The following is a 12,913-nucleotide window of genomic DNA, read 5'->3' as shown; positions in this document are numbered from 1 at the left end:
CCTGGGTGAGGATCTATTTCTCTATGTATAAATAACCAGGTGCAAAAATTTTAAGTAATTCATGGGCCGTACAGGACAGGTTTACTCACCCAGAAAGTGGTTGCTGGGGATCTGAGAAACTTGCTGCCTGAAATGTTGAGAGGTAGAGATCCTCATTGCAATTAACAACTATGCCCATCACAGGTCACAAACTGAAGTGGGGTTTGACTGAATCTCTCCTCTTCAGCCACAATGGGCCTAAAGACCTTCAGTGTCATAAACTTAGGGGACTCTTGAATAATTAGAGATTTGAGCATTTCAGGGGCATATTTATCTATCAGGCGTAAAAGTTCTCGCTCACTATGTACAATTCCTTTATCCAGCTATTCCACATTTATAAAATTGGCTTCTCCTTAGTGCACGGTTACCATGTGGCGTAATAGTATTATGGCTTTCCATTTTAACACACTGTTGCAAATGCAGATAAAAGAAAGATTAAGGGCACGTAACATGAAGTATTACACCAACAAAAGTGGACAGTCAGTAATTCAACTGCTCTGTAACTGAACTGTGGGCAGTGGTTAGCACTGCTTCCTCATAGCGTCAGGGGCCCAGGTTCAATTCCGCCCTCAGGTCACTGTGTGGAGTCTGCATGTTATTCCTGTTTTTGCATGGGTTTCCTGTGGGTGCTCCGACTTCCTTTCACAGTCCAAAAATCATAGAATCTCTACATGCAGGAGGCCATTTGGCCCATCAAGTCTCCATCAACAATAATCCCACTCAGGCCCTATCCCCGCAACCCACATATTTATCCGAACCAGTCCCCCTGACACTAAGGAGGCAATTTAACATGGCCAACCCACCTAACCTGCACACCTTTGGACTGTGGAAGGAAACCAAAGCACCTGGAGGACGCCAGCGCAGCCACGGGGAGAAAGTGCAAACTCCACATAGACGGTGACCCAAGCCGGAAATCGAATCCGGCTCGCTGACACTGAGGCAGCGGTGCTAACCCCTGTGCTGCCCTGACATGCAGTTTAGGCAGATTGGCCGTGCAAATCCCTTTGTGTCAGAGGGATTAGCAGCGTAAATACATGGGGTAATAGGAATCGGGCCTGGGTGGGATTTTTGTCAGTGCAGGCTTTAGGGGCTGAACGGCCACCTTCTGTCTGTATTCCATGATAAAACTGTCAGGGTGGCAGTAGCACTGTCACCTGAGTCACTCCAGCACCAAGTGTCAAATACATTAGTTTTAATGTTACATCCAGAGATGAGGCACCAACTGTCCTCTCTGGTGGATGTTAAAAATCCCATGGTCACTTCTAAGAACAGGGGAGCTACCCTCATGTCTTGGCCACAATTCATTGCTCACTTCAAACATAACAAGCAGATTGTTTTGGTCCTTGTTTTCTCGTGGCAGAGTACTCCGCACAGCTTTGCTGCCGTGTTTCCCACATTGCAACAGTGACTAACTGAACTTCAAAAGCACCTCACTGGTAGTAAAGCATTTGAGTGGCTGTGAAAGACTCAGTACAAATGTGTGCCTTTTCTTCAGCAACAATTTAAGCTTGAAGAATGGATTTGTTACATGCCTGAAAGACTAAAATTATCCCAACATCCCAGAGGATCCAAACAAGTCCATGCCAATATTTGCAATGACAGCTTCAATTTCTTGAACTACTGGCATAAGGAATGGAACACGGAGTGGACCATACAGTTGCTCGAACCTATGCTGACATCAATATGGTACAAAGTCTGACAACACCAGGTTTAAGTCCAGCCAATTTATTTGATACTGAACTCGCAAGCTTTCGGGGTTTGCCCCTTCGTCAGGCGAATGCAGAGTTCTGGCTTCAGACAGAGCATATAACAGCACAGCCAGTTTACAGATTACTGATTAGAATGCGAGTCTTCACACCTGACCTGCTATTCAAGTCTTAAAGTGGCCAAAGTGAGTGGAAGGAGCATTAAGCCCAGGTTAAAGAGATGTATATTGTCTCCAGACAGTACACTAAGTGAGGTTTAGCAAACCTAGGCAAGTCTTGGGGGTTACATGTAGTGTGACTTGAACCCAAAATCCCTGTCGAGACTGTCATCCTGTGCGCGGAACTTGGCTATCAGTCTCTGCTCAGCGACTCTACGCATGTATCGTGTTTACCCACAAAAAGATAAGGAACAAAACAATCTGCTTGTTATGTTTTAACTGAGCAATGAATTGTGGCCAAGACATGAGGGTAGCTCCCCTGTTCTTAGAAGTGACCATAGGATCTTTAACATCCAGAGAGGACAGATGGTGCCTCATCTTTGGAGGAAACATTAAAACTAATGTATTTGACACTTGGTACTGGAGTGACTCAGGTACTGTGTCTCCCCCAGTCCAACATCAGCATCTCCATATCATGACATCAACATGCTCAGGGTTGATCTTCTGCGGCAATTCCACATTCCCACCCAATCCCTCAATTCCAAGATGCCAGTAAAATGTCTCATATATGAACTCTGACCATTTACTGTGGAAAACCAAAATGTAAAGTCTTGTTCTTTCAAAGTTACTGAGCAGTTTTATACAGGAACCAGTGTTGTTCTAATTCAAACTGGTTCTAAAGCCACTTAATACGCCCAAACCCCTTCCCCACCCCCAGGCCCCAAAACTGTCCTTACCGTAGGTAGGTCAAAAACATACGAGCTAATTTGTCCATAGCCACATGTTTTGAGACGCTTGTTGAGTTATAAAGCGCTGTGGAGAACTCACCAGCTCCCCTTGTAATAACAACCCTGGAATTTTTCATATCCTTCCAACAGGGTTTCGGCTAAAAGTCTCATCTGACAGGTGGCCTCCAACAATGCAGTATTCCCTCAATACTGCACCAAGAGTGCCAGACAGGGCTTAATGCTCAAGTCCCTAGTGGGACTTGAACCCACGACCTTGTGATTCCAGAAAGCACTATCCACTGAACCATAGCTTTCTATGAGGATAAGAAGCTATAACCAGTTCCTCCAAATTCCATCCTCACAGCCAACACCTCATCACAAACTAGCCAAGCCTGAGAACCCATTTCTAACTCAGTCAAAAAAAACACCAAACTCATCAGTTACAACCCTGACCACAGCACAACTGTCCCTAAATTAGTTTTCCCTCAATGTGGAATACAATAAGCATAGATAAGGGTCATGGGTGGAGGGGGGACTCCTAATGTTAAAATGGTGGCGCGGGCTCGTTGGGCCAAAGGGCGTGTTTCCCGGGCTGTTTTGTTCTTTGTTCACATGGTCCAGATGGCCACAATCTAGCCTCCAACCCAAAATAATGTGGCACTGTCAAATGGAGAACTGAAGCCTGCCTTCACGAACCGGTGTGATATTTCACAGCTCTCTGCTATTGAGCTCAGTGTTTGCAGTCTTCACAGACAAAACATAATTAGAATGGGCTTTATTAAAACCTGACTGCCTCTCATGAAATCATTGAAACTAATTGCAGAATGCACCCTGTAAAATTCTTCACCACTGAATGTCATTAGTCCTTTGATGCAACATTCACTGTGGTTCAGAGTCCTTAGCCGGCCTCATGTCAGTAATTCACTGATGTGCCTTCTCATTCAATTCTCCTTTGACCGTCCCAATATGCCAAGAGAAAAGCAGAATTCGGAGAGCCGATGCAGACATGACGGACCAGATGGCCACCTTCTGCACTGTAAGGATTCCGAGGAAAAGGGCAGCAAGTCCTCCTCCATTGCATGATATAGAGTCAGAGGTTTACAGCAAGGAAACAGGCCCTTCAGCCAACCTGTCCATGCCACCAATCTTACCATGCTTCGTAAATACTCATCCAAATCATGAATGTTGACTCAATGCTTCTTTTTTCTCACGACCACAAGGTTACCAGAATTTGATATTTCAGTGCCCCAATCCAAAATCAGTCCAGAATTGCAAATGTGTTTCTCACATTGATCTAACATTTTTCACTAGTGTTCATCTTCCAGAGGATGGAGAGCCACCGGATGCATCCAAACAAAATTGTGGAAACGGTCAGCTTTAGGTTTTTTGGTGTTCAGATCACCAACAACCTGTCCTGGCCCCTCAGTGCAGATACTGTAGTTAAGAGCTCACCAACACCTGTACTTTCTCAGGAAGCTAACAAAATTTGGCATATCCACTATAACTCAAAAACTTTTACAGATGCACCATAGAAAGCATTTTTTTGGGTTGTATCACAATTTGGTATGGCAACTGCTCTGCCCAAGACTGCAAGAAACTACAAAGTCATGAATGAACCCCAGTCTAGTTCATGACTCAAAGCAGCCTCCCATCCACTGACATAGGCTGCCTCGGAAAATTATAATTAAGGATCTCACCTACCCTGGACATACTCTCTTCCACTTTATTCCATTAGGAAAAAGATACAAAAGTCTGAGACCACCTACCAACTGACTGAAGAACAGCTTCTTCCGTGCTGCCATCAGACTTCTGATTGGACATACCTGACATGAAGCTGATATTTCTCTACACCCTAGCCATGACTGTAACACTACCTTCTGTACCCTCACCTTTCCTTCTTTATGAATGGTATGCTATGAATGTATAGCATGCAAGAAACAATACTTTTCACTGTATACTAATACATTTGACAATAATAAATCAATTAAGTCAGTTCTTTCCAAAATAACTTGAAACAAAAACAGAGTTGGCTTTGGTAATGTACTGGAGAATCTGAATTATTCCAGCATGTTTAGATTTGCTGTAGATATCCTCTCACCTTTATTTGTAGGAGGCACTCCCTGTGTACCAGTTATGGGAATTGACTCATTCAGCCCTGTATTGACCTGTACAACAGTAGAATCCAGTATACAGCCAGAAGACTAATGTCTTCTCCATCTGTGCATCTTTGCTCTATCGCAAAGAATGGCCCAATGCTTGGTTTAAGTTGCTGAGCTGTTTTAATCCACATCAAATATGGCCTATGAAAATTATATGTTACACCAAACCACTTCAGTTGGCTCGCTTGATTTAAATGCATTAATCCCTCTAAATTCTGCCCTTTTCAACCTTCCCATTCAGCACCATTTTTGCCTTAACTGCAGCTTCTATTGCAACTGCAGCATTGTTTGGCTTCGGTATCTGACCTTTTGCTTAATTCCTGACTGTTCAGTCAGAGATCAAATATCTTGCATCACAATGGGAGAGATAGTTATTGATTATTAAAACAAACCAAATGGTTTGTTTTCAAATGGCTGTTTTCAGTATGACTCATCCACAAGACTAAGATGTTGACACGCAGTTATCAACCATCTCAAATCCCTATCTTGTGCCAAGATATTTTATAATACTTAAAAAGTAACTACTCGCAATCCCAACAGTTGGTTGGTTGTACAAAATTTGAGTATTGATTGTAAAGACATCTGGTCAAAGTTTTTCATCAGACACTCATCAGGACAAACGCAAAATTCCCAACATTTGCACTTACAACTGTCCTGATGAATTCAAGATGAAAAGCTTCAAAAAAAATGTATTCTTCAGCAATGGGCATGATCAAATCCTGTGGTGTTAAAAGTTCTGAAATGTGACTGATTTCAATGTTTCCTGGTTCAAATAAACTGGAAACCTAAAGCCACAAGCTGTGTCTAAAAAGGTACTAAACAAATACTCAAACTAATATATTTTTAACACATAACTCTATGAAGTACCCAACCTTTAAGTAAAAAGTAATGGCAGTTGAAGTCACTAAACAAGGACTGCTGCATGTAGGCAGTATACTCACACTTATAAACAACTTGCCCATGTCTAAGGTGCAGTAAGCACAATTCAGTTTTGTAAAGATAGAATACTTATAAATTTAGAGTTTAGTGTCACAAGTAGGCCTACATTAACACTGCAATGAAGTTACCATGAAAATCACCTGGCCACCACACTCTGGTGCCTGTTCAGGTACACTGAGGGAGAATTTAGCATGGCCAGTGCACCTAACCTGCGCGTCTTTCAGACGGAGAGAAAATCGGGACAACCTGAGGAAAGCAATGCAGACAATGGAGAAAATGTGCAGACTCCATTCAGTGACCCAAACCGGGAATCAAAGCCGGGTCTCTGACAACGAGGCAGCAGTGCTAGCCACTGTGCATCAACAGTACTGCTTCGAATATGTGCACAATTGTACAACAATGATGAATTGAAGGGGAAATAGCACAGGCTTGAGGGATGAAGGTATGTCTGTGGGGTTCAGTGAACTAAGACGAGAGACCGCTCACAAAACAAATACTGACAGAGACAATTTGAGCTAAGTAGCCCATTTCTGTGCGACAGCAAGTCAAAATGACTTCTTTCTTCCTATTTGTAGACTGTTTTTTTCATTGGATAGTACTGTTCAGTGTGAGATTTGAAGGTCTTGCTATTCATCAGCTGGCAGCATCAAGCACTGGATGGTGATAAACTATATCACCTGTTCTAACCAAGTTACCTGAATTTCCTCTTGCACAGAATGACATGGCCAGATCTCACTGTAATCCCTCTATGCAACACTGCTGGTCTGCAAACAGTTGAGCTCTGAACTCATGACAATCATTTCATATTGGGTTTTCACAACTAAGAGATAATACTAAGCTCTTGTCTGTCTATGCCAGGATCAGGTCCCAGAAATGAAAAATATTCTAAACCAAATTCAACACCACCTTTGGAGTCAAAATTGTGCAGAAACATCAGACAAAATCTCAGGTCCTTGCTGAAGATTTCGCCACATGTAGATCAGCGCATACTAAATCTTCATTGTTAAATCTTTGAAAATCATAGTTTAACAAAGTCCCCAATTGTTCCCAAAGCAAAGTTGCTGGTTTTAGACTTGTTGTGGCATTTCTGCAATGTTACTAAGATATGCCCCATCTCTGGTCTGACAGCTCCATCCTCTCCGAGTAGTAGCAGCCCAGGAATAACCTCCGAGCCCAGTCATCGCAGCACCTCCCCCCGCCCTCGCCCTCCCCCACCCCCACTTGCAACCACCCACAGCCCCTCACACAACATCACCCCTCCCCCCACTGCAAATTTGCCCACTCAGCCCCCAAAATCCCTACCTATTCCACACCCAAACAACAGTACAGGACAGGAACTGACAGGTGTGGCTCACCAAGCCTGTGCCGATCACATTGTCCTACCAAGACCAACTGCCTGTGTCCCTCTATTCCCCACCTGTTCATATGCCTATCCAGATAAATCTTAAATGTCACTAACGTGTCTGCCTCAACCACCTCACTTGGCAGTGCATTCCAGGCCCCCACCACTAAAAAAAAACTTGCCCTGCACATCTCCACTGAACCTTTCCCCCTCCTCATCTTGAACTTGTGCCACCTTGTAATTGTCATTTCTGCCCTGGGAAAAAGCTCCCAACTGTTCACCTTATCTGTGCCTCAATTTTATAAACTTGTATCAGTTTGCCCCTCACCCTCCATCTTTCCAGGGAGAACAATACCAATTTATTCAATCTTTCCTCATAGTGAATACCCTCCGTACCAGGCAACATCCTGGTAAACCTTTTCTGTACTTACTCTAAAGCCACCACCTTCTGGTACTACAGCAACCAGAATTGGACACAGTATTCCAAATGTGTTATACAACCTTAACATAATTTGCCAACTTTTATACTTGATGCCCTGTTTGATGAAGGCAAGCATACCATATGCTTTCTTCACCACATTTCCCATTTGTGCTACCACTTTTAAGGATCTATGGACCTGTATTCCCAGACCTCTCTCAAGGTTCTGCCATTTATTTTATAGCTCCCACCTGAATTGAATCTACAAAATGCATCACCTCTCATTTGTCCGGATTCAATTTCATCTTCGATTTCTCAGGCCGATTTTCCAATCTATATCCTGCTGAATTCTCTGACAATCTTCATCACTATCTGCAACTCCAGCAATCCCAGTATCATCCACAAACTTGCTAATCAGACCAGTTACATTTTCTACCAAGTCATTTATCTGTTACAAACAAGTAGCCCCAGCATTGATCCCTGCAGAATACCACTAGTTACAGACCTCCATTCATAAAAATACCCTTCCACCTTGGTTTTCCATAGCCATTCCAGCTCTGAATCCGTCTAGCAAGTTCACTTTGATCCCGTGAGATTTAATTGTTTGTACCAACCTATCATGAGGGACCTTGCCAAATGCTTTTCTAAAGTCCATGTAGACAACATCCACCACCCTTCCCTTGTCAATGTCTGTCACTTCCTCAAAAAACTCCATCAAATTAGTGAGACATAACCTCCCTCATACAAAACCATGCTGTCTGTTGCTAATAAAATTGTTCAGTTCCACTGTATAGATTCTATCCCTAAGCATCTACTCCAACAATTTCACTATCACTGATATCAAGCTCGCTGGCCTACAATTACTCCAGTTATCCTTGCTACCCTTCTTAGATCACAGGACAACACCAGCTATCCTCCAATTCTCTGGGACCTCACCTGTGGCCAATGAGGAAACAAAGATTTCTGTTTGAGGCCCAGCAATTATCTCCCTCAGTAATCTGGGATAGATGCCATCTGGCCCTGGCATTTTGTCCACGTTAATGCTTTTGAAATACACCTAACACTTTCTCCTTTGTAATGTGACTTGCTGTGTAGGGTTTACATACCCCTCTGAGACACCATCATTCAACATGCCCCTCTTCTTTGTGAATACTGATACAAAAGCATACTCACTAAGGTTCTCACCCAATTCTTTTGGTTCTATGCATAATTTCCCTCCTTTGTCTTTGACTGGACCAACTCTTTCTCCACCGACTCTCTTGTTCCTAATACATGTATAAAATGCCTTGGGATGCTCCTTAATCCTGTCTACCAAAGATATTTTACGACCCCTTTTTGACCTGCTGGCTCCCCGTTTCAATTCTTTTCTACTTTTCCTGTAGTCTTCAAATGCTTCATCAGTTTCTAGTTACCGAGATCTTTTTGACTGGACTGGCAATTTCCCTGGTCATCCATAGTTCCCAAATCCTGTCTCTCCTGTCCTGCACGCCAGTCAACTGCTCCTTAAAAGATTCCCATATGCCAAATGTGGATTTACCCTCAAACAGCTTCTCCCAAACAACAATTTCCAAATCCTGCCTTATCTGGCTGTAAATAGCCTTTCCCCAGTTTAGCACCTGAGGCCTTGGACAATATTTGTCCTTTTCCCCAAAGCCCCACAACCCCCCATTCCCTCCACCCCCATTCCCAATCCCATTCCCTCCACCCCCATTCCCAATCCCCACACCCCTCATTCCCAGTCCACCATCCCCCATTCCCAATCCCATTCACAACACCCCTCATTCCCATTCACAATCGCAGGTCCGCCTCACCTTGCAGTCGCCCCCAAGTGTCAGCTGCCTCGGCGGGCCCGCTCTCTCCCTCTCCCCGCAGGCCCTGCTCACCTTCCTGGGCCCCGGGGCTGGCGCCGTGCGGGTTCCGCAGGTCCCTGAAGTATTTCTTGGTCTCCCGCAGGTTCTGCCGCAGGTACGAGGCGTGTTTGCTGCAGCTGCCCAGGCTCCGCAACAGCTCCCGGGCCGCCGGAGTAAGGGAGCGGCCACCGCCGCCGGCGCCTGCAGCCTCCATGTCCCGGCGTGGGCCGGTAACTCGGCCCGGCTGCAGGGACTCGGGCTCCGGGACCGCCACCGCTGTTTACCCTCAGTGGACAACACCCGCCCGGGGCACACTGGGAAATGTAGTCCCAAAGCCTCCTGGGTAATGTAGTCGCAACGCCCTCTGGGTAATGTGGTCCCAAACGGCCGCCCCCTCCCCCAATAATGAACTCCTAAAGCCCTCTGGGTAATGTGGTCCCAAAGCCCCTCTGGGTAATGTAGTCCTAAAGCCCTCTGGGTAATGTAGTCCTAAAGCCTCTTGGGAAATGTAGTCCCAAAGCCCCCCTGGGTAATGTAGTCCCAAAGCCCTCTGGGAAATGTAGTCCCAAAGCACTCTGGGTAATGTAGTTGCAAAGGTCCCTGGGTATTGTAGTCCTCAGGATTCTGGGTTATGCAGTCCCACTGCCTTCCTTTAGTGCAAGCATCCCTGACAAGGCCAGCATGTGCTGCCCATCCCTAATTGCCCTTTAAGAGGGCGGTGGTGAGTCACCTTCCTGAACTACTGTGCAGTTCCATCTTGTGCAGGTACACCCACTGTCTTCTAAGTGAGTTCCAGGATTTTGACCCTGCCACAGTGAATGGACAGGGATATTGTTCCAAGTCAGGATTTGCTTGGAGGGAAACTTGCAGCTGGTGGTGTTCCTTTGCTCCTATTGCCTGGGTTCTTGTCGCGTGATAGAGGTTCTAGGTTAAAAATGTTCTGTTGAAGAAATTGGCAAGTTTCAAATTGACTGGTTCAATCTCACACTGTTTCCAGGGAGTGGCATCGAACTCCTGAATAAGTAATGGGTTTGAAACAGTCAACGTCTTCAGTCTTCCATACATTTAATTGGAGAGAATTCCTGTTCATCCCGTACTGAATGTACATATTTGCATTTGGATCAACAAACTAGGAGCAGGAGCAGACCATTTGGTCACTCGAGTCTCACCCACCAGATGGTGGCTGATCTGATTATGGTCTCAGCTACATTTGCCTTCCTACTCTCTTTTCTCTTTGACTCTCTTGTCAATCAAGAATTTACCTTAAAAATGTTCAAAGACCCTGCCTCCACCACTCTCTGAAGAAGGTAGTTCCACAAATTCAGGACCATCTGAGAGAAAAAAAAGTCTCGCCATCTCTGCCTTAAATGGGAGTCCCTTTATTTTTGAACCGTGTCTCCTCGTTCATCTCACAATGGAAAATCTCCTTTCAGCATCCACTCTGTGAAGCCCCTTCAGGGTCTTATATGTTTCAATAAGATCACCTCTTATTCTTCTGAACTCCAATAGATATGGGCCCAACCCATTCAACCTTTCCTCCACCCCAGCCCAGCTGTCAGTTGAGTAGCTGTTCTCTACATTTATAGATTTTCCGAAATAAAATCATAGAATCTCGATAGTGGAGGAGGAAGCCATTTGGCCCATCGAGTCTACACTGACTCTCTCTGACAGAGTACCTTATCCAGGCCCTTCCCCCCATCTTATCCCTATACCCCACACATCTTTCACAGTTAATCCATCTAACCTACACATACTGGGAGACACAAGGACAATTTATTGTAGCCAATCCCACCTCAATAAGGAGACTGAAATTGTACACATTACTGTAGATGTGGTCTCACCACTGCCCTGTCCAACTGTTGCAAATATCCCTATTTTTATATTCCATTCCCCTTGTGTTACGAGATCCAGTCTTACCTCATCAACAAGATGCCTCAGGAGTTTCCAAACGTTCTTCACCAAGGACTGGGCCGCACATGCACAGTACAGAGTTTTGGATTTCGTAAGGTGTGAAGAGAAAAATACACAGAATGAGCGCAAACACCACAATCAAGCAATTGAGAGTGAAGTGTTATAAGCAGAGGGGAGTCACAGGCAGGTGACAGGGAGTGGGCCAGTTAGGAAGAAAGAGTGTCAGAGAAAGCTGATGCTTTCATGCTGCTGGTCCCTGGCACTGTGAGGCGGCAGCACTAACTACGTTCTCACTGTGTACCAGTACTCCCAAACTACAGTCCCTAGCTGAGTTTCAGCTTCCCCCATCCCAATATTTTGAGACACTAGACCTCAAATCCTGATGTGTTTCAAATTAAAATATCTGTTGAACTCTTAATCTGAGTGCAGGCTCAGTCTGAAAGACGCGCTAGTTTGGTGGATTGGCCGTGCTAAATTCTCCCTTTGTGTACCCAAACAGGGGCTGGACTGTGGCGACTAGGGAATTTTCACAGTCACGTCATTGCAGTGTTAATGTAAGCCTACTTGTGACATTAATAAATATTAAAAGAACTTTAATCTTGATTGGCCATGCTAAATTGCCCCTTAGTGTCAGGGGGATTAGCGGGGTAAATGTGTGGGTTTACAGGGAAAGGGCCCTGGTGGGATTGTTGTCGGCACATGCTAGATGGGCCGAACGGCTTCCTCCTGTACTGCAGGGATTCTATGATTTAATGTTCAAACAGTAACAATACAGTCATCCGTACATTATGAATCAAACTTTTTTTATTATTTCAGCAGTCCTCTTGTTTCATTTTCTTATCATTGATCTAAAAAAATATTCATTTCGAATGATATTTTTGAGAGGGCGAAGCTTAATGAGTATAGAGATTTAAAATGGTAATCAGCCAGCTTGATACTCGAGCGCTCCAGAACTCCTGCACTTCCAGAACGAGCTCTCCTCGCAGTCCATTATTTCTCTTTGCCTCAAACATGTGACCCTTTCCCTTTCAAGATGATTTCTGCTTCAACAACTCCCCATTGGAAAACGTTCCATCCTCCAAATATCCTTTGCTATGATCCTGGCACCATGTTTATTTATTAGTGTTACAGTACGTTAACATTAACACTGCAATGAAGTTACTATGCGAATCTCCTAGTTGCAACACTCTGGCATCTGTTTGGGTACACTGAGGGAGAATTTAGCATGGCTAATGCACTTGTTACAATCAGTTAGCAACCAATTACTTTTTGTTTAAAGTTGACAATGTTTGAGATTCAAAGCACTTACCAAGAGAATGAAGCCATCGGACAAATTAAAAAGCAAATGAGACCAAGACAGATACCCTGAATTTCTGAGCAACCCACCCGGATGTCAGGAAACACAATGGGTGGGATTTTCAGGCTGTGCGTTCCCCAAGACCGGAAATTCCTGCCCGAGATCAGTGAACCTTTCAATGGTCCGCCAAATTTTCTGTCCTGCCCGCTCCGACTTCTACAGAAATATTGCTCCCATGAGTCAACCAGTCTTGTTGAAAGCCTGTCTCTACCTTAGGGGATTTCAGTCCCACACGCGCAATATCAGCTGTTCGACCATGCTGGGATAAAATCCCCTCCTCCCTTTGCCCCAGTGAACTGCAACACA

General features: G+C 44.6%; 1 protein-coding gene across 2 annotated transcripts in view; it reads right to left on the bottom strand.

Moving 5' to 3' along the window:
• dstyk (dual serine/threonine and tyrosine protein kinase) overlaps window positions 1–9,598 on the bottom strand; it is a 96,334-nt gene extending 86,736 nt beyond the window's left edge. The window contains exon 1 of one of the 2 annotated variants that reach the window (XM_080209749.1): window positions 9,301–9,598. In XM_080209749.1, coding sequence (XP_080065875.1) covers window positions 9,301–9,553 — 253 coding nt within the window. In that variant the 5' untranslated portion in view covers window positions 9,554–9,598. The remainder of the gene's footprint in view (window positions 1–9,300) is intronic. The other variant, XM_080209750.1, reaches the window with a different exon arrangement.
• Window positions 9,599–12,913: the final 3,315 nt, after the last annotated feature.

The sequence above is a fragment of the Carcharhinus amblyrhynchos genome, chromosome 22 (genome assembly GCF_965287045.1).
Source record: "Carcharhinus amblyrhynchos chromosome 22, sCarAmb.v2.hapA, whole genome shotgun sequence".
Taxonomy (NCBI): Eukaryota; Metazoa; Chordata; class Chondrichthyes; order Carcharhiniformes; family Carcharhinidae; genus Carcharhinus; species Carcharhinus amblyrhynchos.
The sequence above is the reverse complement of the archived record's forward strand: the minus strand, read 5'-3'. Positions and strand labels throughout refer to the sequence as shown.